The sequence below is a fragment of the Fundulus heteroclitus genome, chromosome 20 (genome assembly GCF_011125445.2).
Source record: "Fundulus heteroclitus isolate FHET01 chromosome 20, MU-UCD_Fhet_4.1, whole genome shotgun sequence".
In the NCBI taxonomy this organism is placed as follows: domain Eukaryota; kingdom Metazoa; phylum Chordata; class Actinopteri; order Cyprinodontiformes; family Fundulidae; genus Fundulus; species Fundulus heteroclitus.
The window spans coordinates 17,065,961-17,090,267 of record NC_046380.1 but is presented as its reverse complement, the minus strand read 5'-3'; the positions used below and the strand labels follow the sequence as shown (position 1 = coordinate 17,090,267).

General features: G+C 43.9%; 2 protein-coding genes across 7 annotated transcripts in view; one reads left to right on the top strand and one right to left on the bottom strand.

The window, feature by feature from the left end:
• Positions 1 to 13,239, top strand: part of kcnab2a (potassium voltage-gated channel, shaker-related subfamily, beta member 2 a) — a 124,102-nt gene extending 110,863 nt beyond the window's left edge. For all 6 annotated transcript variants that reach the window (XM_012881370.3, XM_012881372.3, XM_036151553.1 and 3 more), the window contains 4 exons: positions 862 to 956; positions 3,365 to 3,485; positions 6,544 to 6,632; positions 8,844 to 13,239. In XM_012881370.3, coding sequence (XP_012736824.1) covers positions 862 to 956; positions 3,365 to 3,485; positions 6,544 to 6,632; positions 8,844 to 8,933 — 395 coding nt within the window. In that variant the 3' untranslated portion in view covers positions 8,934 to 13,239. The remainder of the gene's footprint in view (positions 1 to 861; positions 957 to 3,364; positions 3,486 to 6,543; positions 6,633 to 8,843) is intronic.
• Positions 12,849 to 24,307, bottom strand: part of megf6b (multiple EGF-like-domains 6b) — an 82,692-nt gene continuing 71,233 nt past the window's right edge. Inside the window, exons 28-39 of the mRNA XM_012881374.3 lie at positions 23,974 to 24,102; positions 23,731 to 23,859; positions 22,272 to 22,400; positions 22,020 to 22,151; positions 21,236 to 21,364; positions 18,961 to 19,089; positions 18,690 to 18,818; positions 18,435 to 18,563; positions 16,850 to 16,978; positions 16,628 to 16,756; positions 15,215 to 15,343; positions 12,849 to 14,925 (exon numbers count right to left, since the gene is read on the bottom strand). Of these exons, the coding sequence (XP_012736828.2) occupies positions 14,864 to 14,925; positions 15,215 to 15,343; positions 16,628 to 16,756; positions 16,850 to 16,978; positions 18,435 to 18,563; positions 18,690 to 18,818; positions 18,961 to 19,089; positions 21,236 to 21,364; positions 22,020 to 22,151; positions 22,272 to 22,400; positions 23,731 to 23,859; positions 23,974 to 24,102 (1,484 nt within the window). The 3' untranslated portion in view covers positions 12,849 to 14,863. The remainder of the gene's footprint in view (positions 14,926 to 15,214; positions 15,344 to 16,627; positions 16,757 to 16,849; positions 16,979 to 18,434; positions 18,564 to 18,689; positions 18,819 to 18,960; positions 19,090 to 21,235; positions 21,365 to 22,019; positions 22,152 to 22,271; positions 22,401 to 23,730; positions 23,860 to 23,973; positions 24,103 to 24,307) is intronic.

The following is a 24,307-nucleotide window of genomic DNA, read 5'->3' as shown; positions in this document are numbered from 1 at the left end:
TGTTGATCCAATTAAATATAAAGGGGGAAATATGAATTGTGCCAAAATTTGCATTTACTATGAGCTAAACTGTTCTTCAGCCAAAAGGCTGTTTAATGATTTTGACATATTTCATAAATATTTTAAACAAATGTACTCAGTGTTGTACCTACAGTGAAAATATAGAATTAACAGGAAATTCATTATTTAATACAGATTTCTGGTCCACTCTTTGTAAAGTACCAATAGATCCTGACATGTTGCTGTTAGCTAATGGATAAGCTACGTGATTTGCACCACCAGGTAGCCTGTGTTTAAGTTGGAGGCAGTTATATATTGCTCTCCAACTGGGGCTCTTTTAATTAATAGAAACTTTTAGATAAAGTCTAGCAAGATTAATGCCACACAGAATTTACAGTTCAGTATCTACGTCAGCTTTGAGGTATTGTTTGTGTACATTTTCAGGATGGCTACATAAAGGAAAACTAACAGAAATGTATGTTTTCTATTTTAAATTGTCAGTCTGAAATCAAACCTTTTTAAAGTGATTTTTTTTATGTAAAAGTGCAAATTCAGATGAACTGTACTATTTTGGTACTGTTAACATTTTAATCTGACTTTTAAAAATGTCGGTGTACCTTGAAACTGTTTAATGCTAACATGTTTTATTGAGACACCAGTCTCAGTTAATTCAGTTCCTGTCAGACCATATCACACGTTTCCTTTTACTTCGGCCCATTTTGGAGCATTGTGACTGAAATTAACTAGAATTTAGTTCGGCTCAACCAAATGGTTCGAAGCATTTCAAAGAAAAAGACACAAAGTACGCGCCTCATGCTGACGAACAGGATGGCGTTGACGGTAACCTGCCTCTGTTTTCAGGTGTGGGGGCCATGACGTGGTCCCCGCTGGCCTGCGGGATCATCTCAGGGAAATACGACGGCAGGGTGCCTCCCTACTCTCGGGCGTCTCTGAAGGTAGACCCCCCCCCCCCCCTCCAGCGCTGCGCTGACACCGTCCTCTCCGTTCATCTGTGCCACTCTCACTCCTCTGTGTTTCCCCCCCCCTCCCCCACTGTTTGCAGCTTGTTTGTTTTATTGTGCCTTTGTCTCTTTCAGGTTCTGTAGCTCCACGCATTGTGCACCTGTGTGTGTTTTCAGTCCCGTGTTGACACCATGCATCTCTGCGGCGCCGTTTTCTCAGCCAGCCGGCTCTGGCCCAGTACATTTTAAATGCACAGACTAAATAACATACACATGCATGCATGCGCACCAAAAGTAACTCTGATCTGAGACTAACAACATCTGAAGGTGAATGAGATTGAGCATATTTAAGTTAGTTCGAACTAGTTTTTCATCTCAGGGAACATCCAGAAACTCAGTGAGGCTAGCATTCAGAGAAAGGAAAGTGATGTCCACCTTTTAGACTAACTCCTGACCTTACACAGTGTTGTGTCCCTCTGTGGTGAAGTGGCATGTTTTGTCTCTGTGGATTGTGCATCACTAAGTGGTCCATGAAACGGATCCCTTCTGTTGGTGTTGTGCAGTTCCTGCTTCCTGTTTGTTGCCTGTAGATGTCGTGTGTATAGACCCCTTGCAACCACGTGACTCCGTTACCCAGAACCCCTTGCGTGGCGGCCATATTGGTTGGCACGCCATTTGACGAAATGACGAGTTCTCCAGGTATTTTTCTTCTTTAGATAACGTATCACAAGATCGTTTTAAGAGTAAGTTGATGGTTGATGGTATCAGATTGCCAGATCCACACAGCAAAAGCCTGAAGGGACGGAGCGAGTCTGTGAAATGCTGGCCAAGGGTTTCGTACCGCGACACAGCTGCTTTATAAACACGGCAGGCCAGTACGGACAAGAGAGCACGAAAGCCATGAAACCACTGGACGGCTGCAATTATTTTATATCAGGAAAAAGGCTCCAGTAACCCCCGCGACGCCATGAAGGATTAAGCGGGTCAGAAAATGGATAGATGGATGTTCAAACATGTTTGTAACAGCACAAAGCAAAGAGGAAGACCCGCCCGGTAGGTTAAAAAAACATCACTCACTACGGATTATTTTGGTGTTTTTGTCTTGTTAAAATGGGTGGGGGTGTCGGCGTAAACAGAAGTACTAGCGGGCGGAGGGGAGGTGGTGATCGCTACACGGGCCGGAGAGCCGCCGCTGTCTGGAGCGGCAGGAAGCGGGTGCTGCTCCAGACAGCGGCGGCTATAGCAGCAACAGCGGCTCTCCGGCCCGTGTAGCGATCGGTACAGCAGCCGCTACACAGATCGCTACACGGGCCGTGTAGCGATCTGTGTAGCGGCCAGCGTAACGATCGCTACACGGGCCGGAGAGCCGCCGCTGTCTGCTGCTTCAGACAGCGGCGGAGGGGAGGTAGCTATCGCTACACGGCCGCTTCTCCGGCCCGTGTAGCCGGCCCGTGTACCCGTGTAGCTATCGCTACACGGGCGGCTTCTCCGGCCCGTGTAGCTTCAGACAGCGGCGGCTGTCTGAAGCTACACGGGCGGCTTCTCCGGCCCGTGTAGCTTCAGACAGCGGCGGCTGTCTGAAGCTACACGGGCGGCTTCTCGATCGCTACACGGGCCGGAAAAGCCGCTGTTGCTGCTACAGACAGCGGCGGAGGGGAGGTAGCTATCGCTACACGGGGCGCTTCTCCGGCCTGTGTAGCTATCGCCACCTCCCCTCCGCCGCTATTTAAGTAGAACAATGACTAGAGCCGAATTAAGTTGTATTTACCGGAGATGAAGTGTAGACTGCACATTCTGTCGTGTTATGGTGGCTCCCCCAGTCCATTGGGAGGGTCTGCCTGCGCTCTTTTCATTGAAAATATCCAATTCTTTCTTCTTTCCTCATCCTTCGGTAAACGACAGAAACGTACATCCAACGATTTTGAATGCCTCTGTGTGCAACCGGGAGCACAACAAGTGGTAGGCATTGTTTAGATTCCAAAAATAAACTAACTAAAAGTACGCTCTAAATCACCCGTTTTGTCATGTAGTAGACGGACTGTGAGGCTAGCCTGCCCACCAAGATGGAGGCGCGCACCCCCGATCACGTGACTGTGACGTCAGATGCAAGGGGTCTATTCAGCACTTTTTAGCTCTGTAAGCATTCGCATCCTCGATTGAGATGTTTTTCCCTTAGCTGGGTGCATTTTTATTATTTTTTATACATATATACTTTTAGTTCAGCAATCACAGCCGGTGCATTGTAACGATAAAAGTGCGGTGTGTGAGCAGGACCAGCTTTGTCTCCCCCGGCTGAGGCTCTGACAGCTGAAGACAGAGTCACGTGTTTAAAAACAGGCCCTGGTGACACGACGGTGTGAGCAGGGCTGTGTTTTTGAGCAGGTGTGCTATGTTTTCAACAGGGCTACCAGTGGTTGAAGGACAAGATCTTGAGCGAGGAGGGCCGGCGTCAGCAGGCGAAGTTGAAAGAGCTGCAGGCAATCGCGGAGCGGCTGGGCTGCACACTGCCCCAACTCGCCATCGGTACGCAGATACACTCTGCCGCTCTCTCTCTTTCTGTCTGTCTGTCCGTCCCCTCTGCCTCGGACGGTTCCCGGGGTCTGTGGCGCTCTCGCAGCTGTCCGGTTTCACTCTTGTGTTGTCACGTGTGTGTGTCTGTCTTGGCGTGAAAGACTCACGGAGTAGGATCTTACATAAGAGGGACATGAACGCAACATCTCCTTGTAAGCATGGCTCTGGCTCGTTCCTGTAACAGGGACAGACGCTGTGAATGTCAACACATGACATGATGTGAGGCTGTCTCATGCACTTAACAGTTTTTAAGTCTCTGCATCAAAACAGGATCCCTGAAATAGATCCGGCGAGTGACGGATATCTATTCACTGCTGACAGCAAAGTGAGAAACCTCGGAGACGCGGAGTCCCGTTAAACCGTCAAACGTTTGGGAATGAGAAGAATAAATCTCCGACTCGGTCTGCAATCTCAGATTAGATCGCTGCAGATTCTTCACCCTCACTGTAAAGCACTTCCATAAATTAGGTTTCACGGCCCATTAAGGGACAGCCAATTTCCATAACTCCATTCAGGGCTGGAGAAGGCAGCGCAGCAGATTTATACGCACCCTTTAGTCCCTTTCGCTCCAGCGTTGAACTAAAAGGAAAATATCTTTCTGCCTTTAGCTTGAGGCTGTGCTGGCGTAGCAGGTGTTAAATCCAGGACTCAGACAGTGAATATGACAAGGAAACGAAGCTAATAGATGATGTTGGTCTCTTCCCTGCTGTCAGGCATCGTGTACTTATGTGTCAAAGCCCGAGCAGCGAGCTTCGAGTGTTCCCTTTTAGTGGGCTGTATTCTCAGTTCGGTGGAAGAATTGTGTTCAATCATAATCCCACTATTTTTACAGCAACATTTTCACTCCCTTTGTGCTGTAATCTGCTTACAACTGCAGCTTCCTGAATTGCAAAAGCATTCAGATGTGTTGCGTAATACGGCAACCAATTATAACAGCACACCAAGCAGGGATGTGTTAGTTGTGTGTTGATTTGTTCAGAGGGATTGCAGAATGCCAGGTTTCCTGTTTGTCCTCAGCAGAGTTCACTGATGAAATCCCACCACCAACACCCCCCCCCCCACCCCCCAACAAAAAAAAAAACCACACAACCTTTGTGTGCAGATTTTGTACTTAAATATGAGTTTTGCTGCTTTTTTGCAACATTAATTTAGAGCAGTGATGCACAGACAAAGAGTCACAGACCATAAAAAGTGAAGAAAGGGAAGATCTTTTCGCCAGATAAGACTCGCGTGTAATGCTTAGCCTGCATCACATGAACAAACATCCTTTTTACAGCATTTAAATCATCCTGAATTATTTAATTGAATTGGAACAGAAATTTTAATTTAATGTTTACCAAATACTTTTTTATGTGGTACTTGGTTGTTTGAAGTATTTCTGAAATTGATTTTTTTTGGTTATTATTTAATTTCTGAAATTGACTTATTTATTATTTGTTAAATATGTTAAATTCGTTAATTGACTGAAATAAATTCCTTTCATCATCATCATAATCATCATCATCATCATCATCAACTTCAAAGACCCAAATCACACAAAAACTGTCATAAATATTAATTTAAAGATGCACACTGTGCTTAAAGTTATACAAAGAGCTTCTGGCTTTCTTTTAGCTACAATGAACTACCACATAAAAAAAGTCAGCCGAAATTTTTAATGGTCCCTGCAGAGTCCTTAAGGAGCCTTTGGAAGTACCTCAGTAACACTGTGGGCTCCCCTTTTTGTCCCTGTGGCGTTGTGTGAGTTGTCCCAGACTGATTTGAGCACACACAAAACTTCTGTGATGTGACTTGTGGCTCGTTGCCGTAATGCCAGCATAACGGGATCCTGGAGAAGTCTGGTAGCTGCAGCAGTAGTAGAGGACTAGCCTTACTAGCCTAGTATCAGAATGCTGGAACCTCATCATGCCCACACCAGGCTGCCAGCGCTTCTACTAACCCATCTTGGCCTCATGGCTGCTGTGCGCTGTGTCGGCTAGGACTTAAAGGATGCGGAGGAAGAGAGGGAAGAAAATGCACAAGCAGCAACTCACATGCTTTATAAAATAATTGGACAATACTCTGCAAAAACAGCACTAAAAATAAGTAAAATTTACTTGAAATTAATGTGTTTGCCCTTGATTTGAGCAGGTAAATACGATTATTTGCCAATGGAATGAGTATTGTTACCCCTAAAACAAGATAATTAGATATACTGCACTTGAAATAAGATGATGGAGATGGATTGATCCTATTTTAAGTGCAAAAATCTTATTCCATTGGCAAATAGTGCTATTTACCTGCTCAAATGAAGGAAAAATACTTTCATTTCAAGAAGAAATTTCTTACTTTTAGTTCTATTTTTGCAGTGTACACACAGTGGAAATCATTTAAAAACAACTTAGTGCTACAGAGCCTCTGTGTGATGAACTCACAGCAATCCGTTAGAGATCTTCAGATTTTGTATTTTAGTGATGATTCGCTCTGACAGCACTGAGAAACGTGCACAGAGCGCCGTGCCAGATCTACATTGTTGTGCGCTTCATGGTGCACCGTATCAATACCGAAACTGACGGTGGAGGAGCAGACATCCCAGGTAAATAAGCATCCTAGTGCAGACGTGATACCTGTGGCAGCAGCGTTGTCTGGAGTATTTCTGTGCAAAGACACAGCAGCCGCTGCGTGTCACTTACCCCAACAAACGTACCCAAGTGTCTTTGAATGACTCTTCAGCGAACTGAGAACTAAGGTACGAAATGCTCTTTGATGTCCAATCAGGTAAAACCTAAGTCTGTGTAAACATTCACCCTGACACATGCGTCTGTTTAAAACCGTGTGACGTGTAACAGTTACGCTGTGATGGTTTACTTATAGATTCACCACAAGAAACGCAAGATGGTGGCATTTTGTGCAGCATATGTTTGTGTGTGTGTGTGTGTGTGTGTGTGTGTGTGTGAGTCATGGATGCATCCCGAGTGTTTGAGTGCGTTTGGCGGCGGGGGTGTCATCCGTGTTTACTGGTCTCCTGCAGCGTGGTGCCTACGGAACGAGGGGGTGAGCTCTGTCCTTTTAGGGGCGTCCAACACCGACCAGCTGATGGAGAACATAGGAGCGATCCAGGTGAGGCTAACCTACTTCTTCCTTTTGTTCTTCCTTTCCGCTCCTGCAAGAGCACATCAAAAAGTTTTCTTCTCTTTTATGTCCCATCTAATCTGACTCGTATTTCTCAGTTCTTCCGCTCCCGAGTACAGCCCGTCCTCTTGGGCAGCTCGCCGCTGCACGCTCTCCTGCTTTACTGTACCGCGTTAATAAGGTCAGCAGAGTATCAGTTGCCGAGGGGAGTGGAGACGAGCTCACGGCCACGTCTTCCTGTGCTGATAAGACTTGCCTTTTAATGGGGTTTTGCATACTGGTGGGGGTTTACGTCCTCTCTTCACATTATGCCTGGCCTGCGGTAAAGAGCATCCCCCCGTCTCTCCTGAGTGTGTTTATGCCTGTGCACACTCTAAATCTGCCCTCACTCTGTACAGTTGATATTTGGGCTTCAAAATGTTACTCTCACATTTCCCCAGGCGTTTTCTTTTTGCCAGACCTTTTTAATCGCACACCCTGAATTAGAACACAGTCCCACATGTAAATGAGTTTTTCTTTAAGAACTACAGAGATATATTATTTCTACTTACCGTAACGTCTTCTGTGTTTTTCTATTTATTGTTAATAGTATTGACCAAATGTGTTTTTCTAGGCTCACGTAATTTGTTGCTTTGTTTTTGCTGGATTTCTTGCTGAAATAATCTTAATGAATAAACAGATTTAGTAATAGTAATATCATCTTTATTGTCATTGAAACATACATTACAACGAAATTTGTTCTCTGCTTTTAACCCATCACCCTTGGGGAGCAGTGGGCTGCCATGTGCGGCGCCCGGGAAGCAATCTGGGGTTAAGGGTCTTGAGGGTCTTCTGGGGTTGAGAAATTAGTTTCTGATAGGATATGAAAGGAGTGTCTCTTTAACAATTAAACAAGTATACGATATAAATAGTTGGCTTTTTTAATTTATATTCTAATAAAAATAAATGGCATTTCAAACAATGTTTATATCCCTCTCAGTAATCCATGTTTATTGGTTACACTAATTACAGTAATCAACCCCCTTTTCGTATGATTCCACTGTTGTTTTAACAAGTTAGCTTAGATGATGGACTAAACGTCTTTGAGGATGGAAGACCTCTTTGCCATCAACCTTATCTGTAGATTTTCCCATAGAGTCTCTAAAATTCATGTCCAGACTCTAGCCTTTCAGTGAGAAAGTACACGGTAAAACTAAAAGATGGCTTTATATCTGCCTGGGTATAAACAATTTTGGACTCTGGGGGGAAAAAAAAGATTTTGAAGTCGTGGGGTAACAGGTTTCAGAGGGACACCCAGACATCATTCTCCCCAGTGATGCTCTCAGTCGAGTTCTGGGGGATCCTGAGGCTTTACCAGACCACAAAGGATAAATAGTCTTTGTTGAGTTGTGGGCTCTCCCTGGAGTCTGCTCCCAGTTGGATGTGCTCGGAAAACTAAATGAAACATACTTTTTTAAAGAGGAATTGGCCAAATCAGTGTCAACGAGTATGTCCGAAATCTGCCATAAAACACTGATGGGTGCTAACCTGACACCGCCAGATAGATTTGCTCCGCATATCCATCTGGAAACCTTCCGTTGAAGTAATTTTGGGAAGGGGCGAAAATACTGGTTAGCTGATTGGCCTATGTTGGTGATAGACGGGCCAAATAAACCAATCAGATCAACGAAGCATATGACGTACTAACAGCGACGACGGAAACACAACCACAAGCTCTTGCCGAAACCAGTCGGGAGAAGAGCAAAAACATCTGTTCCTCTGAGAAAAGCCTCCAGAGCAGTGTTTTGCTCTTCTTTCAGTGAAGAAATACTTTGTAATTTAGATAAAACTTGCTCGATAGCCACGCTAACGCTAGTTTCATCGGCTGAAGCCGCCATGTTCTTTAGACTGAACTGTCGCACTTCTCGTTGCGTCACACCTCAACTCGCCTCAAAGCCAACGCTGATTGGACGTTCGTTTGGTGAACTGCTCCAAATTTTCTTTAACGGAGAGTAGCCAGACTGATCTGCGAGTGAAACCTTGAAAGCTCGCGAGATCAGGATGGTCTCACGAGGCTAGATCGGTGCATCTTTATTGAGTAAAAATCCCACTCTGCACAAATAAGACACAGATCAGCTAAAGTTGCTTCCCCACCCCCCTCATCTTTTGTTGTGATAGCAGCTATGAATCCAACATCATGTCCATCATGTCTGTTCACAGGTTCTTCCAAAGCTGTCGTCGTCCATCACCCACGAGGTGGACAGCATCCTGGGGAACAAGCCGTACAGTAAAAAGGACTACCGCTCCTAACGGGCGCGACGGCCCCGCCCGGCAGGGCCACACCCCGGCCTGCAGCCGCAGCGCCCCACCTTTGCCTGATCCTCTGTTTGCTTGAGCTTTTACTGAGTGAGACCCTGGCGCATGAGTCTGGCCTCACCAAGGCCACGCAGGGCACCTCATTTAGAGTTACAGAGATAAGAAAAAGTGGGAATAAATCGAGTCACCTCCACGGGACGGGACGGGATTAACAGAGAAAAACTGAACAGTAAGAGAGGTTAGGGATATGCGCTCATAAGTAAATCAGTTATACATCCTATTCAGCTGAACATACTTTAAAATCATAGAGAACATTTAGGGAAAAAAAAACATCTTTTTAAAGAAAGAAAAAAAAAATAAGCACATGCTTGCTTGGCAGCCAGGATTTTTTTTTTATTATCTTTTTCTAAAACTGAATGCAACTAAGAAAATATATATGAAGTTCATACTGTACAAATATATGAGAACTGCTGTTGCACATGTACCATAGCCATGCATTTGTTTCTGAGACGTTCTGTTTACGAACACGTGTGTACTGTAAAAGTCCGTCAAAGTTTCTCTGTAAGAGCGTTTGTGTTGTCGACGTCAGCGGCCCCGCCCTCTGGGGGGGGGGGGCTTCAACAATACGCACTTTAGTACTGTCAGTAAACGGGGTGTGTGTGTGAGTGTGTGTGTGTGTGTAAAGGGGAGGGGGGTAGTTTTAAAGAAGAGACAGCATAGATATCAACATAGTCGTATGTCACAACCATTGCACTATAGGTTCACGTCGCCTCCCTGCGTTCCCGCTGACAGTACGCTCGTCCAGCCTGACGCAACGATGCTCCCGCTGTCCCGACGGGAGCCGCACTCGTCTGCATCACTGTGTCCCCCCCCCCCCCCCCCCCTGCCCTGCCGCCTCAGACAGGGAGCAATCACGTCTCACCAAAACCTCTCCTTGATCAAGTTCTGTTCAAGTATTTGCCTTATTTACAGATGCATGGTACTGTGCTTCGGGCCTCGGCGTAGGTAGGCAGCGCTCCTCCGCGGCTGGCCGCTCCCACCTCCCCGGCTAAGGCTCGACCGTTGGGAGCGGGAGGAAGGAGGCACGTGTCCGGGTTAATCAGTGGGCGGCGGCAGCTCAGGGAACGGAGAAGGTGGGTCCGTGCGTGCGACGCTGTTTGGGGGGTTTCTATCAAGGCGTCTTTAGTGTCCGTTTCATTTGTTTTCGTTTTTAAGCATGGCTCGAGCCAAAGATCTCCTTCATCTCTTCTAGCTGACACACACTCACTTCCTGCAAGAATATTGAGTCATCTTTAAGCATGTGTTGTCTAGCTTGTAATATCTATTTATGGGATGGATTCTACTTCATATAAATATATAAATATATATCTTTACCCGACCAAACTCTTATAGCGGTTAACAAAATACGGCCTTCATATGCAGAAAGCGTAAGTAGTGCAGCTAAGTGCTTTTGGGTGGGTTAGGCTTTGGTTTAAGCGGCAGACGGCCCGACGCGCACAGACTTAGTGCAGATGTCACCGTTGTTCGTCCCCTGGGTGCGCTCTCTCTCTGCGACTGAAGCACAGGCTGATCGCATCAGACACATCCGCCGACGGGCCGAGCAAGATGATGCTTCTCAGCTTAAAAAGTCCTGTACATAAGTCTTTACAGCGCATAAACTGTTATTAGCAGAAAACTACAAAAAAAAAATATGTGCAGATTAAAAAAAAAAAAACTTTCACTTTAGTGTTAATCATAGAGATGTTAGAGCTTCTCAGCTACAATTGAAGGGATAATCAGAGTGAATGAGATGAGATTTTTTTCCTTAAGTTTTTTATTAAATTGATTTAAGGCGCGTGTGTGAGCGTGTGGAGACAGGGGACAAATAAAAATCCTCTTTAGCCTGCTGTAACAACTGATCCACATTCAAGTCGCATTTGCTCCGTCTTTTGTGTCTGAGTAAATAAAACGGGCAAAAGCCAGCGCCGTTTTCTCTGGAAAACAACGGAGAATATTAAGTTCATTCATCTGTGGAGTTCCTGCGTCTTGATGTTTTCATCTGCGGGGAGCGGAGACGAAGTCTGAGACTTTAAAAGGGAAATTGTGACATTTCGGGAAACGAACAAACGTGTTTATTTTCTTTCTTTGCTGAAAGGGGAGACTGACACCACTTTTCTGCTAAATGTGACCGTCAGCTTAGCCCGGCACAAAGACCGGATCCCAGGAGAGAACAGCTGGTTTATCTGCGTCTCACAGGAACAGGAATTCACCTGCCAGCGTCTTTAAAAATCCTTAATTAACGCATCCGACTCATCCAGCAAAAAGTGCTGGAAAAAAAACAAAACACAACCTGCAGTTTGAGTTTAGTGTTCCAGATAAATGTAGTAATTCTGCAACCCCAGGCTGTGCTATAAAATTCAAAGTGTTACCCGTTTACAGTGTTCTGCTCTCAGAAACAACGTTATGGGAGCATCTGCAGAACCTCGGATCGGATGTCAATATTTACTGCATTTATCCTCAAAACAGACCAAGGGTTAAACAAGGTGAAAGGCTTGTGAGTGTAGCTTCATGCTGAGACAGCAATAAAATATTACTAGATGTTTCATCAGCCGTCGTCGTCTCCTGTTTCATTAGAGTCGAGTAGCATAAATGGAGATCAGAACCATAACAAGTAGAAATGGCACATAATATTAACCCTTCACAACGTAAAATATAGCTTGATTGCATATCATTTTAATTGTACCAGTAAACTGGTATTAAATTAAAACATGGGTACAAATGAACTGTTTAAAACAATCCAGCATAGCCGGTTCCCCTCAATGTGAGGCGCTGGGCTTTGAGGAGGCGCTACGTTTACAGTTTTCAGAACAAACCAGTAGAAATTAAAGGGCTTCTACAAATAATTCCTGACTAGTGAAACAAGATGTTAGTTTGTCTACTTCAATAAAGCCAAATGAACAAGGTCAGTAACTCGTTAGCAGACAGTAACTCGTTAGCAGTCAGTAACTCGTTAGCAGTCAGTAACTCGTTAGCAGACAGTAACTCGTTAGCAGACAGTAACTCGTTAGCAGTCAGTAACTCGTTAGCAGACAGTACATGTACTGGGGAGTTCTGGGGTGTTTTTACATTTTGATGCAGCCGACGAATCCGGAGGTCTCTGGTCTGATTTGCTCACAGTCTGCAGCTCATTTGCACTTTTTAAGCAGCATCATTTAGAAGAAAATATTATTTTTCTTCCTATACATTTATACACCAGAAGGACTCTCTAATTCTCTTTGTAAAGGACGTTTTTTAAAAAGAAAAAAACTTTATCTACAATATCCCCTATCCAGAACTGAACATGACGCGCTAGTTCTTGTTGCAGTGTTATTATTGCAGATCAGGAGATAAATCTGTTTTCTCCTAGTATTAGAAACATTGGGTTCTGTGACTTTTGGCATACAGTTAAAATGAAAATCCTGATTTTCATTTCCTTTTCCTGCACTTATTCGTAGAGGAAACCACATTGATGCACCTATCAAACGATGAAGCGAATAAACAAATCCCCTCCCCTGTAGGGAGTAAAGGAGCACGAGTTCTTTGGGATGTCAAGTTAAACTAATAAAACCGTACCTTCAGTTTAGCATCATGCTCAGAGACAGGAGGTGAGAGCGGTGTGGGTCTTTCTGTGCCAAGAACTAAAATAAACATGTTTTATTGTCTGTTTTCCTTTGAACTGCTTCGCGGTTTCTCCTAACTGCACATCGTTGGAATCGATTCGTTTTAAAGCCTCTGTGTGTGTGTGTGTGTGTGTGTGTGTGTGTGTGTGGTGCCCTAATCTGCAGGGAAAATTAATGCTTTAAGAGTTCCTAGTTTCGCCATGTTTCCTGTTCTGACGGTATGTAAAAGATCCACGAATGGACGGAGAGCCTAGGTCATACAGAGAATATATTTTTTATCTTTTAGCCTTTAACGCCATAGAAAAAGTTATAAGAGCTGTTATTTTTATTTACCATCATGCTGCATTATTCTGTCAGTATTGTATGGAGTTTAAGGACTGACCAAAACAAAGAGGGAAAAAAAAAAACAACAACTAATGTGTATTTTGAGGAATGCTGGGTTGGAGCATTGTGCTGATTTCACTCTGAAGACGACGCGGTGGCAGCCTCGTATCTTCTGTACATACTCTGACCTTTGTGTACATACTTCTGGTTGTGATCACCTCTGCCTTTTTCTCTTTTTTTATTTCGAGTTTTTCTTTTTCGCAGCCGTTGCTATCTGCACTGTGCTTGAATTTGAACCTTAGGTTGTACAGCTTCAATCTTTAAATGAAAAAAAAAAATGAAGTAATGATAAAAGATAAGAATGGTAAACCGACCCTGAGTGCATCTGTCTTTATTTCCCACCATGTTCACTGTTAAGCTGTAAAAAAAACAACAACAACCATATAAAATATAAATAGGAAACCATTTATACACAAAACCTTTTCAGATCATGGTTAAAGTTTGTAGAAGGTGCACATGAATGCTGCTTCATTTAGTAGCTGGAATATCGCACTGTTTGAGGCAAAAGTATTCATACCCCATTAACTTTTCCACATTACAACCACAAACTTCAGCATTTTTTTAAGCGATTGACCAACATGAAGTACTTTGTGCAAAGCAACGTATTTGATAAATAAAAATCAGGAAAGTTTGGCATTAATTTGTATTCAGCCCCATTTTACTCTGATGATCCTAAATAAAATCCTGTGCAACATGTTGCCTGTAGGAGTTGAGCCCACCTGTGACTTATTTAGTAAAAGTACAAATACAGCACTGCTGTGAAGGCCTTTAGAGGTTCATTAGAGAACAAAATGCATCACATAGGATGAGGAAACCAGTCAGGGAGACATTTTTCTAATTGCTTCTGATGATAAAATGGTCCAAATCCATATGTATCCCACTGACGCAGGTCGTTGCATATTCCACATAAACAAAGTAAATTTTCTGAAGCACCTCGCTGCCATCTAGTGGTCTGAGTTGTCTTCAGTTATTGCTAATTTGCATATTAATTACCTACAATTAAATGTGATGTATGTGCTGTTTTCACATTAGAAATTTAATTTAGCATCTGTTTGACAGCAAAGAATCAATACTACACTCATCTCGATGATAACTGGATGAGCTGCAGAGATCCAAAGCTCAGGTGAAAGACTCTGTGGTCAGGACCATGACACTAGATTGTAACTTTTTGACCTACATGCAAAATGTGCAGCTTAAATTAATGCCGTATTTTACTAAACACACCGTGAGACATGATGGTTTATCCTAAAGCAGAACCACCACTCTCATCATGTATTGGTTTAAATCAATGCACCCTCATGTGTTAGAATGGCCTAGTCAAAGTCCAGACCTATAAATCCAATTTAGAAAATGTATCCACACTGAAAATTATCTTCATAAAATCTGAATGGGGAACAATGTCCGTCTTTACAAAGTTTTGACTCGGGGGGGGGGGTAATGGCTTTTCAAACCATGACTACTACATGTCACAATTATTCACAACTTTGCGTTGATCTGTAGCGTAAATCACCATTAAACACGTAGAAGTTTGCAGCTGGAAAGTGATGCGATGTGGAAACAGTCTGATATGTATAAATACTTTGGTTTAAATATTGGAAAACTGCTCCCTCACATTCACTAATAATGGCATCAACATCGACCGCAGGGAGGGTTCATATACAGTACCTGCAAAAAGTTCTGTTAAAGACATCGCTGGAAGTCCAACAAAGGCGACAATGTCCTGACGCTGCACTCTGCTTGTGGAAATATTGTCACGGTTGTCCCACAGATCCAGGTTGCAACCTTGTTTTCAGCTGCGGTTCCCTTCAGAGAGAGTCTCTCTAGCTGCTGCCGCTTCCTGTCAGGCTTTTTCATTTCATTGTTCGCCTGTCCCAGTTTTAGGTTTGCAGCTCCATGGAGCTGTTATAATGAGTTATGCTGCGAGTCCCCTCTGCTGCTTCCAGAGCTGTAGAGTGGGGGTCCACCTGAGGGGGGAAAGAAAAGCACACAAAGCAGAGCTGTGAGTCCGACACTCAGATCTGATCAAAACAATAATAAAAAAAAAACGCACACACACAGCCACACCCACACAGATGGTACCAGAACACAGTCAGCACTTAACACTGCTTATTTACTCTGTTTTCACCAAGTCAGCAAGGACACTTTCTTTGGTTCTGACTCAAATGGCATCTGCCTAGTGTGTGTGTGTGTGTGTGTGTGTGTGTGTGTGTGTGTGTGTGTGTGTGTGTGTGTGCGTGCTGGTCACTGCAGTACCTTCCTGACAGGAGAGTCCCATCCAGCTGTGAGGGCAGAGACAGCGGCCGCTGCGCCGGTCGCACTGCGCCCCGTTCCCACACTCGCAGGCCTCTGCGCAGTCTGGCCCGTAACGATCGCCTCTGCAGTCTGGAACAGAACGTGTACCGTTAGACAGCAGGATGGATTGGGTTTTATTTTATTTATTTATTTAATCAGGACAGTGCACATTAATGAACAATCTTATACTCCTGTACAGATTGTAAATGAGCCAGATTATGGCATAAATCTGAGGCAGGAAAAATAAAAAAAACACAAGATCACAAAATACAATATCAGTCAAAATACATAGACACACGTTCAAACAATGACATTACAAAAATAAAATTAGTGGGTGCATGACTGAGAACTTTTAAGAAACTGTTTAAGGCGCTTTTTAAATGTGCAATAAGTGGGACATTCCCTGATGTTTGTTGGGAGGGTGTTCCAGAAGTGACCCCCTCTGACTGATAGGACGGTTTGTCCAAAGGTTTTCACCCACTTCTAGCAACATTTCACGTCATTCTTAGTGCAAAGTGATGTCATTGAGTTGGAAAACTCTTACACTAAAGTTTTGATCAGACCACAGGACGTAAAACATCTAAGGTCATCCAAGGAGAATACTATAACTAGCAACTAAAATGTCCAGACTTGACAAACACAGCAGTATCTTTTCTTAGATCAGTTAAGAGAAGAACATTAACCCCAGAAAAAAACAAATTTGGTCACATTTCAGCTTTAAAGATCGTCCTGGGAGCCCAAAAAGCGAAAATCTTTCGTTTTATTTACCAAACTTAGATTTATGAGAGCAGATGAATATTCCTGTGTTAGTGAGGCAAGATCTGAGACCAACTTCTGCATCAGCCTTCAGATACAGCCGAGGACGTCAAAGCGGATCCTCATCAACATTTTCAACTTCAGTTGATTGTCAGACGACCATCTATGCATGATGACATGATGTCACATAGATGTCCAACAACCACAGCACTAAAGGTCGACGTGTTGCCCAACAACGACAAAGTTGGTTTTCTCTCTCACAACTGCAAGAACAAAACATCCCGTACTTGTAGTTTTCTCTCGACACGTCATCTGTACAGATGTTTTTTTATTTTTTACATTTGGTGTCTAATAAATATAAAATGGGTGTTCTGCAGCTGGAGGGACCAATAAAGATTTCCCAGGAGTTCTGCACTTGAGTTCTTGTGAAATTTAATGGCCACAGAGAACTTTCTTAGCCACGTAGAATCTAAATAATTTTCATTTCATTTAATCCTTTTGGTGTTTGGAAAAATGCATCCTTCATGAGATGCAAGTTTACCTTGACCTTATGTCAGCAAAGTGCCTATTTTTCTGAGTTAGTGTGTTCTCTGAGCTGCAGGAAGAGCTGAAAATTACCGATGTCGCATCTGGACCCTGTCTTTCCGGAGGGGCAGATGCATCTTCCAGTCACAGGATCACATGACGCGTCGCCTTCGCAGTCGCACACCTTGGCGCAGCCTTGACCGAACCTCCCCCGCTCACACACTGAGAACCGAGTTAAGGAATGCGTTTTCACAGAAGAGAAATCACTCGTACTACTCCGTGATTTCACCATGAGAGCAAACAGCTTTGACCGACCTCTGTGGCAGCGGGCCCCCTGATATCCTGGAGGACAGATGCAGTGGCCCAACACGGGGTGACAGGCGGCGCCGTTCACGCAGTCACACTGCAGCCGACACCGCGGACCGTGGAAACCAGGAGGACAGACTGGAGGGGAGGACATTCAAAAGAGACACCCTTTACGCTTCATGGGTTTCCTCCTTTGTTAAGTGACTGCACACAAACGCACCTCTGTCTGATGGGGATATTTCACACCCATGTGAATCTAGAAAGCAGATTCTTAATAATGAAAGTCTGGCAGTTGGAGTCTAATCAACAAAAACATCATTATTCATAATGGGTTAAAAAATGTAATTATCCCAAACTGAAAGATCTCTTAAAGCTAAGCCAAGGAAGGAGCTGTGTGCTTATATGCTTATAATATATTTATGAGGCATGAACAAAGTATACCTGCACAATATTGGACAAGCATGCATTATGTAATTTCTGTACTGAATACCAAAGTAGACTTTCATAATGCTGCTGACGTCCCTCACTGCGTGTTCAAAGATCCCATCTACCACTATCTGAACTGAGTGTTGGACTCTCTGAGGGTGACCGGCTTTGCAGCTCAGCATATAGGCGCCTACAATAAACTGCACTACGCTATCCTCTGTGATAACAGTGGGAATTCCCAAACTGTTGGGAATACATAAAAAGTAAGATAATTGTTTAATGTAAGATCCTCATTAGCAAAACTCTTCATTTTCCTTACTAAATATTGCACAACTAAAACCTTACTGCAGATTTCTAAGGTTTAAAAAAATGGTCTGATTTAGATACATTTGTTTTGGTAGACTATTGCTAAATTTCTCAGTTTTAGAGGAGGTCAAAATATGGTTTTAAATTAGACTAAATTAAACGTATGTGTTGCCAATGTCCTTGTCCACTTTGTTAGCTTTACTGAAAATCACAACATCTTTAAAGGAAGCAAGCGGCTCTGCTTTGTCAAAATTTAAAATATATACTTTAAACATCAAGAAATTTTACTAAGACATTTGGAAAAGTCTAGAAAATCACCAAATTTGATTTCAGAGAATGGAAAAGTACATTATGGGGAAAAAAACTTTTACTCCCAGATTTGAGCCCTCGTCCTGTGGAGTAAAAGATTACAAACACGTTCCCATCGATTAATCTACACTTCCACCCATCCGTCAATCCATCCAGACATCTAACCACGCAATCATCCGTCCATAAACCCTGGAACCAGTCTGTATTTAGCAACTTTTTTTCAGAAGCGGGACCCGTAGGTTCAGCAACTGAACATAAAGTTGAATAAAACACGCAGCGTAGAAAGTAATTTCAGCGGCGGATGTTACAGTAGCGTCCATGTTTATTATAATCAAAGCACACGTCTGCCTGCGGAAACGTGTGACTCATAGTCGTCTGCGGCAGTGGAGGCCTGTTCCACGCAGTGACGTGAAACAAAGCTTTCTGAGAACAAACAGGAGATCAAAACTGTCGTCCTGAAAGGGATTTGGAGCTAAAAAAAAACAACAACTCTGATTTATCCCTCAGGACACCTTCACCCTTCTTCATGTGTGCTTGTCTAGTCGGTTCTCACCGTGTTCGCACAGATGTCCGTAGTAGCCCGATCCGCACTGACACGTTCCCGTCGCTTTGTCACAAGAGCCGTTATTTTGACAGCTACATTTCAGCTGACAGTTGGCACCGAACCGGCCCACGGGACACTCTGGAGACGAGACGAACGGGACAGAACATCAACCCCACGACTTCCCACAGTGTGGCATCAAGACGCAGCCCGCAGCGCATGCTTCCTTCGTCTATCATAGCGGAAGAGGTAATAAAGTGGCGCTACCGATGCTGCAGCGTTCCCCGGTCCAGCCCAGACCACAGGTGCAGTCGCCGGTCACCGAGTCGCACAATCCTCCATTACTGCAGTTGCAGCGTCGGGCGCAGTCTGCCCCGAACCAGCCGAGAGGGCAGCCTGAGGCCAAACACACACACACTCACATTACAGCTGAAGGAAGGATGCACTGAGCTGGAGAGAGAACATGATGAAAAGGGAAGAAGACGAATGCAAGAAAGGGAAAACAAAAGTTTAATAAGACAGACATGTATCAACTCACTCTGGCTACAGTCCTGTCCTCTGCGTCCCGGGGGGCACACACATCTCCCTGTGACGGGGTCGTTCTGGGCTCCGGCTCCACACGCCGTCACCTGGTTGCAGTCAGCGCCGTAACGCCCGACCGGACACGCTGGCAGACAGACGCACACGCTTGTTGCCTCCCTCTTTTATTCACAGCGTCTCACTAAAGTACCTAAAACCTCTTCACACTTGAACAGCTTCTAGTCACGCATGTTTTTTTGTTTTTTTTGTGATTTTATGACATTTAAAACAAAGTAGTGCACAAGTGTGAGGAGAAGGATCCGTGGTTTATAGAACGTTTTTACAAAGAGAAATGTGAAAAGTGTGACATTCATTTCTTTTCTGGGTCGATCCTTTCAAAAAACGACTTTTGCTGCGATTACAGCATCAGGGCGTAATTCTACCAGCTTCCTAAGTCTAGAGACTTTATTTTTTACGTTAGTTCTTCTAGCAGAATAGCTCAAGCTAAGTCAGATTGGACAGAGAGCATCCAGGACCAGTAATGTGGACTTTGACTAGGCCATTTTAACACATGGATCTGCTACACTGCAAAAACGGAACTAAAAATTAAGTAAAATGTTCTTAAAATGTGTGTCTTTTTCCTTGATTTGAGCATGTAAATAAGATGATCTGCCAATAGAATAAGATTTTTTCACTTAAAATGGGAACAATTCATCTCCATCATCTTATTTCAAGTGCAGTATATCTAATTATCTTATTTTAGGGGTCAAAATACTCATTCCATTGGCAGATAATCTTATTTACCTGCTCAAATCTAGGACACAAACACAAATTTTAAGAAGATTTTACTTATTTTTACATCCGTTTTTGCAGTGTAGAAGATCTAACATCCTCGCTCTCAAGTCGTTTGCGTCCCATAAAAGGTTTTCTTCCAGGAGTCCCCCGTTCCTGTCCCCACAGCATGGTGCTGCCTCCACCGTGTTTCATTGTGGGAATTGTGTTTTCAAGAGACCCAAAGTCAGTTTATCGTTTATATTTATAACGTTTTGCATGGCTGTCAGTAAGTTCAACGTTCATCTCATCCGATCAGATCATGATCTCCCCGTGTTTAATGAGCTTGCCTACACGGTTACCGGCAAACTGCAGACTTGGTGTTCTCTTTTAACAATGACTTTCTTTTTACACTCTTCCATAAAGGTCGGCTTTGTAGAGTGCATGACTAAGAGCTTTCCTATGGAGCAATTCTCCCACCTGAGCCGTGGCTCTCTGCAACTCCTCCAGAGTTACAACAAGCCTCTTGGCTGCTTCTCTGCTTGATGCTCTCTGTGATCACCATGTCTGTTTAGGTTCTCTCTGGGTTTGCAGTTCTGCCGTAGTCTACATCGCCCGATGATGGATTGAACAGAGTTCAGATGTTCAAAGTTTATAATTGTTTTATAACCTAAACCTCATTTAAACTTCCCCACAACTTTATCCATCACCGGTCTGCTGTGTTCCTTATTCTTCATGATGCAGTTTGTTCTCTAATCAGGACTAATTAGAAGGCTTTTGAAGTCTCCACTGGATTTTTCTTTTTTTGTGGGACAGGAAATAAAGAGACTGAATACACATGCAAGTCACATTTTTCTGATTTTTATAAAAGTATTCTACAAACCATGTTTGATTTTCCTTCTCCTTCACAGCTACCCACTTGTTGTTTCCCCTAGTTGCTGGCTAAACAATCTTTCTGTTTGAGATGACGAAAGGCTCAACCACATAACTGAAGTGTCCTCAGCATGAAAAGACTAATCAGGATTAAGGTTAAATGCATCATTAGCCAAAAATAAAGTTAGGTTTTATCTGATACCTTCATGTTAGCGGTATCTTGGGGCCCCAGCAAAAATAAATAGTTATTCTGCATATTTCATCCTGCCTGCAATTAGACTTTTACTAAATTAAATTAAACCACTCTGCAGCAACTCATTTCTTGTACTCACTCGTTTTTTTAATCATAAATATAAGTTTCATGCAGTAGAATGCTGCAGGCTTGATTTTAACTGTGGCTGGCCCTTTAAATCTATTATTATTTTATAGTGTTTGTGTCTTTCTGTCCCATCCTAGACTGTGCATGGACTGGGTGGCTGTAAAGGTCTCCTAACCTGACAAGTTTGTGTCGGTCTGTCTAATAAAATCCTAACAAAATGCTCTGGAGATTGAGGTAGTGACAAAAAAATGTAAAAAAAAAAAAAAAGGTTCCAGGGGTGTAAACACGTTTGCTATGTATTCCAGTTAGTTAAAATGAGATATGAACTCACTGATGTTGCAGCGGGGGCCTATGAAGCCAGCCGGACATCGACACGCTCCGGTTGAAGGAAGACACCGTCCTCCGTTTTCACAGCGACACTCTCTCTGACAGCCGGGGCCGTAGCGACCCTCTTCGCAGGCTGAAAACACACACCGGCACGGTCAGGCTCTGGCCAATCTAAACACTGAGCTATAATATACACTGGAGTGCTAATCGCCCGCTATTAGAACGAGTCGCTTTGAAGCCACCAGCCGCCATATTGGTACTCCCTATTTCCCCCAGTAACTAGGGAATATGTGCGCTACAGCATCGAATAACGAGGATTTTCTCATGTTCGGGGGAGCTTAAAACTTTTAAAATTTAAATGCCATATACTTTTATGTTATGTTCTAAAACTATCATGTACTAAGAAAGTCATGTGCTGAAATATTTTGCATTTTATATGATTGTATATGATGATATATATATATATATATATATATATATATATATATATATATATATATATATATATATATATATATGAATAACATGTAAAATATTTCAGCACCTAATTTCCTAGTAGTTGATAGTGTTAGCACATCCACTGACTGTAGAATTACCTATGAAACATTTCCCACAGCCAGAAAACTGCTTGTTGTTGCAACCAAATCCTGTGGGATTCTGAGAGAGTAGGGAGTAGCAAGATGGCGGCCAGTGACTTCAGTTTTTCGGCAAAATCAGCACTCCAGTGTACAATATAGCTCAGTGAATCTAACCCGCTGCTGCCAGGCATCGCCATCGCTTCTTCTTACTTTGGTCACATTTGGCGCCGTGAAAACCCGGGGCGCAGTAGCACGATCCAGACACCGGGTGGCAGAGCTGGTTCGTCTCTGAACACTGGCAGACCTGGTTACAGTTGGGGCCGAACAATCCTGGAATACAAGCTGACAGGGAGAGAGGGTCACTGGGATGCGTCCTTCTTCCTGAACCGATTAAGTTCGCTACACAGGGGGAAGCTATTTTATATTCAGGAGACGCAGACCCCTGCGGCAGCTAGGACTCACTCTGTTCGCAGCCGTTGCCGGTAAATCCGGGAGGACAGCCGCACTCTCCGGAGACGTGGTGGCAGGAGGTTCCCTGGGCACAGCTGCAGCGCTGCGTGCAGCCCTCCCCGAACGTACCAGGCAAACAGGCTGGGGGGAGAATAGGAGGGCATGGAAACAATGTTAGGGCTTTAGATTTGAAAGAAAGATGTAAAACCAATACTCTTTGATGAGTGGGTTAACATTTATTGGCCAAATGTGTGTTGTAATGTAGGAATCTAGACTGAATCATTACTCAACAGAGGGGATCTTCATGCCTATCTATAAAGAGGAAAAACTAAGCCCACCGATTGATTTAATGGCTTTTAGAGCCACCTCAAGAAAGGGTTTTCTGTCTTTTTTTGTACTATACGTCAAGCATTAAACGTCTGTGTAGCTCTCTAAACGTCCCACCATGCCTTTTCAATAAGGTTTAGGCCAGCCGGCTTTGACTCTTTTTATTTTCAGCCAGCCTCTTGTAGATTTGCTCCCATATTTAGGATCATTTCCCTGTTAATTAGCCGATTTCAGCCCAGATGTGGTTCCCAGAGAACATGTGACTCACATGTGATTGTAAAATGCTTTGGTATGGTATCGCTTATGGAACCATTGTTTATCCTGCACTTGCTGCTATTGCACTTCTGGTTGGACCTAAACTGCATTTCGTTGCCTTGTACCTGTACCGGTGAAATGACAATAAAGTTGAATCTAATCTAATCTATAAAGAGTCAATTTGGTCACTGCTGTGTGTTACCGTTCATTTGAGCCGTTTGTGCCGATTTGATATCTGTTTTGTCGCCAAATATGATGCTGTTCATGTTGGCCAAACAACCCTGCTTCAGGAAGAGCACTGCTGCAGAAATGTCGCGGCTCAGACGCACCATAGCAAACCTAAAGTTTGGCACCATTTGTGTTGGGGGAAGCTTTTTCCTGGCAATCCAAGTCAGACTTGCACTGCAAAAACGGATCTAAAAATAAGTAAAATGTTCTTAAAATTAGTGTATTTATCCTTGATTTGAGCAGGTAAATAAGATTATCTGCCAATGGAATGAGTATTTTGACCCCTAAAATAAGATAATTAGACATACTGCACTTGAAATAAGATGATGGAGATGAGTTGTTCCTATTTTAAGTGCAAAATTCTTATTGCATTGGCAAATCATCTTATTTACCTGCTCAAATCAAGGACAAATACACAGATTTTAAGAACATTTTACTTATTTCTAGTTCCGTTTTTGCAGTGGTATTTTTCAATTGCATTGTCTTGATCTTCAATACTTAACAAACTACTTGGGGGGGAATCAACAACTACACTCTACAGGCCTTAGCTGTAAAATCTGAGATGTTGTTTCCTCTTGAATCTATTGGAAGCTGTAAGGGTGGACTGTGTTGGTATTTTTTTTTTTTTTATTGTCTATCCCGTCCTCTCCAACATCAGTACCTTTGTCGCAGAGCTTTCCCCTCCAGCCCGGAGGACACCGGCACTCCCCGGTCACGTGATGACAGGACGCCCCGTGCGCACACCGACAGCGCTCGGTGCAGCCGACCCCGTACAGGCCCGCTTCACACGCTGCTCGCAGGAAGGGGGGAATTTACACGTCAGGATGGACAAAAACACGCCTGATCCCCCGTCATGCGAGGTCAGCGGCTCCAACGCCGCAGCGGCTAAGCCTCAGTGACCCACCTTTCTCACAGCGCTCCCCCACCCAGCCGGAGCTGCAGCCGCACCGTCCCGTCTGCCGGTCGCACAGGCCGCCATTCTCACATTCACACCGCCGCTGGCAGTCTGCCCCGAAACGGCCCGCCGCGCACTCTGTCCACATCAACACACAGACACAGAGAGGGAGACATGACAGCGTGAGACATGTTTGACAGGAACCCTGATTAGCAGCGCCACACACCTTTTTTTTTTTTCACCCCTTCTAACACTTTCTAATTAAACCACACAGGGCACAGGGTTTGGAGACATTCCTGCGACAGGATTAGAGGTTTCCTGTGCATGGGGAGGAGATGAGGGG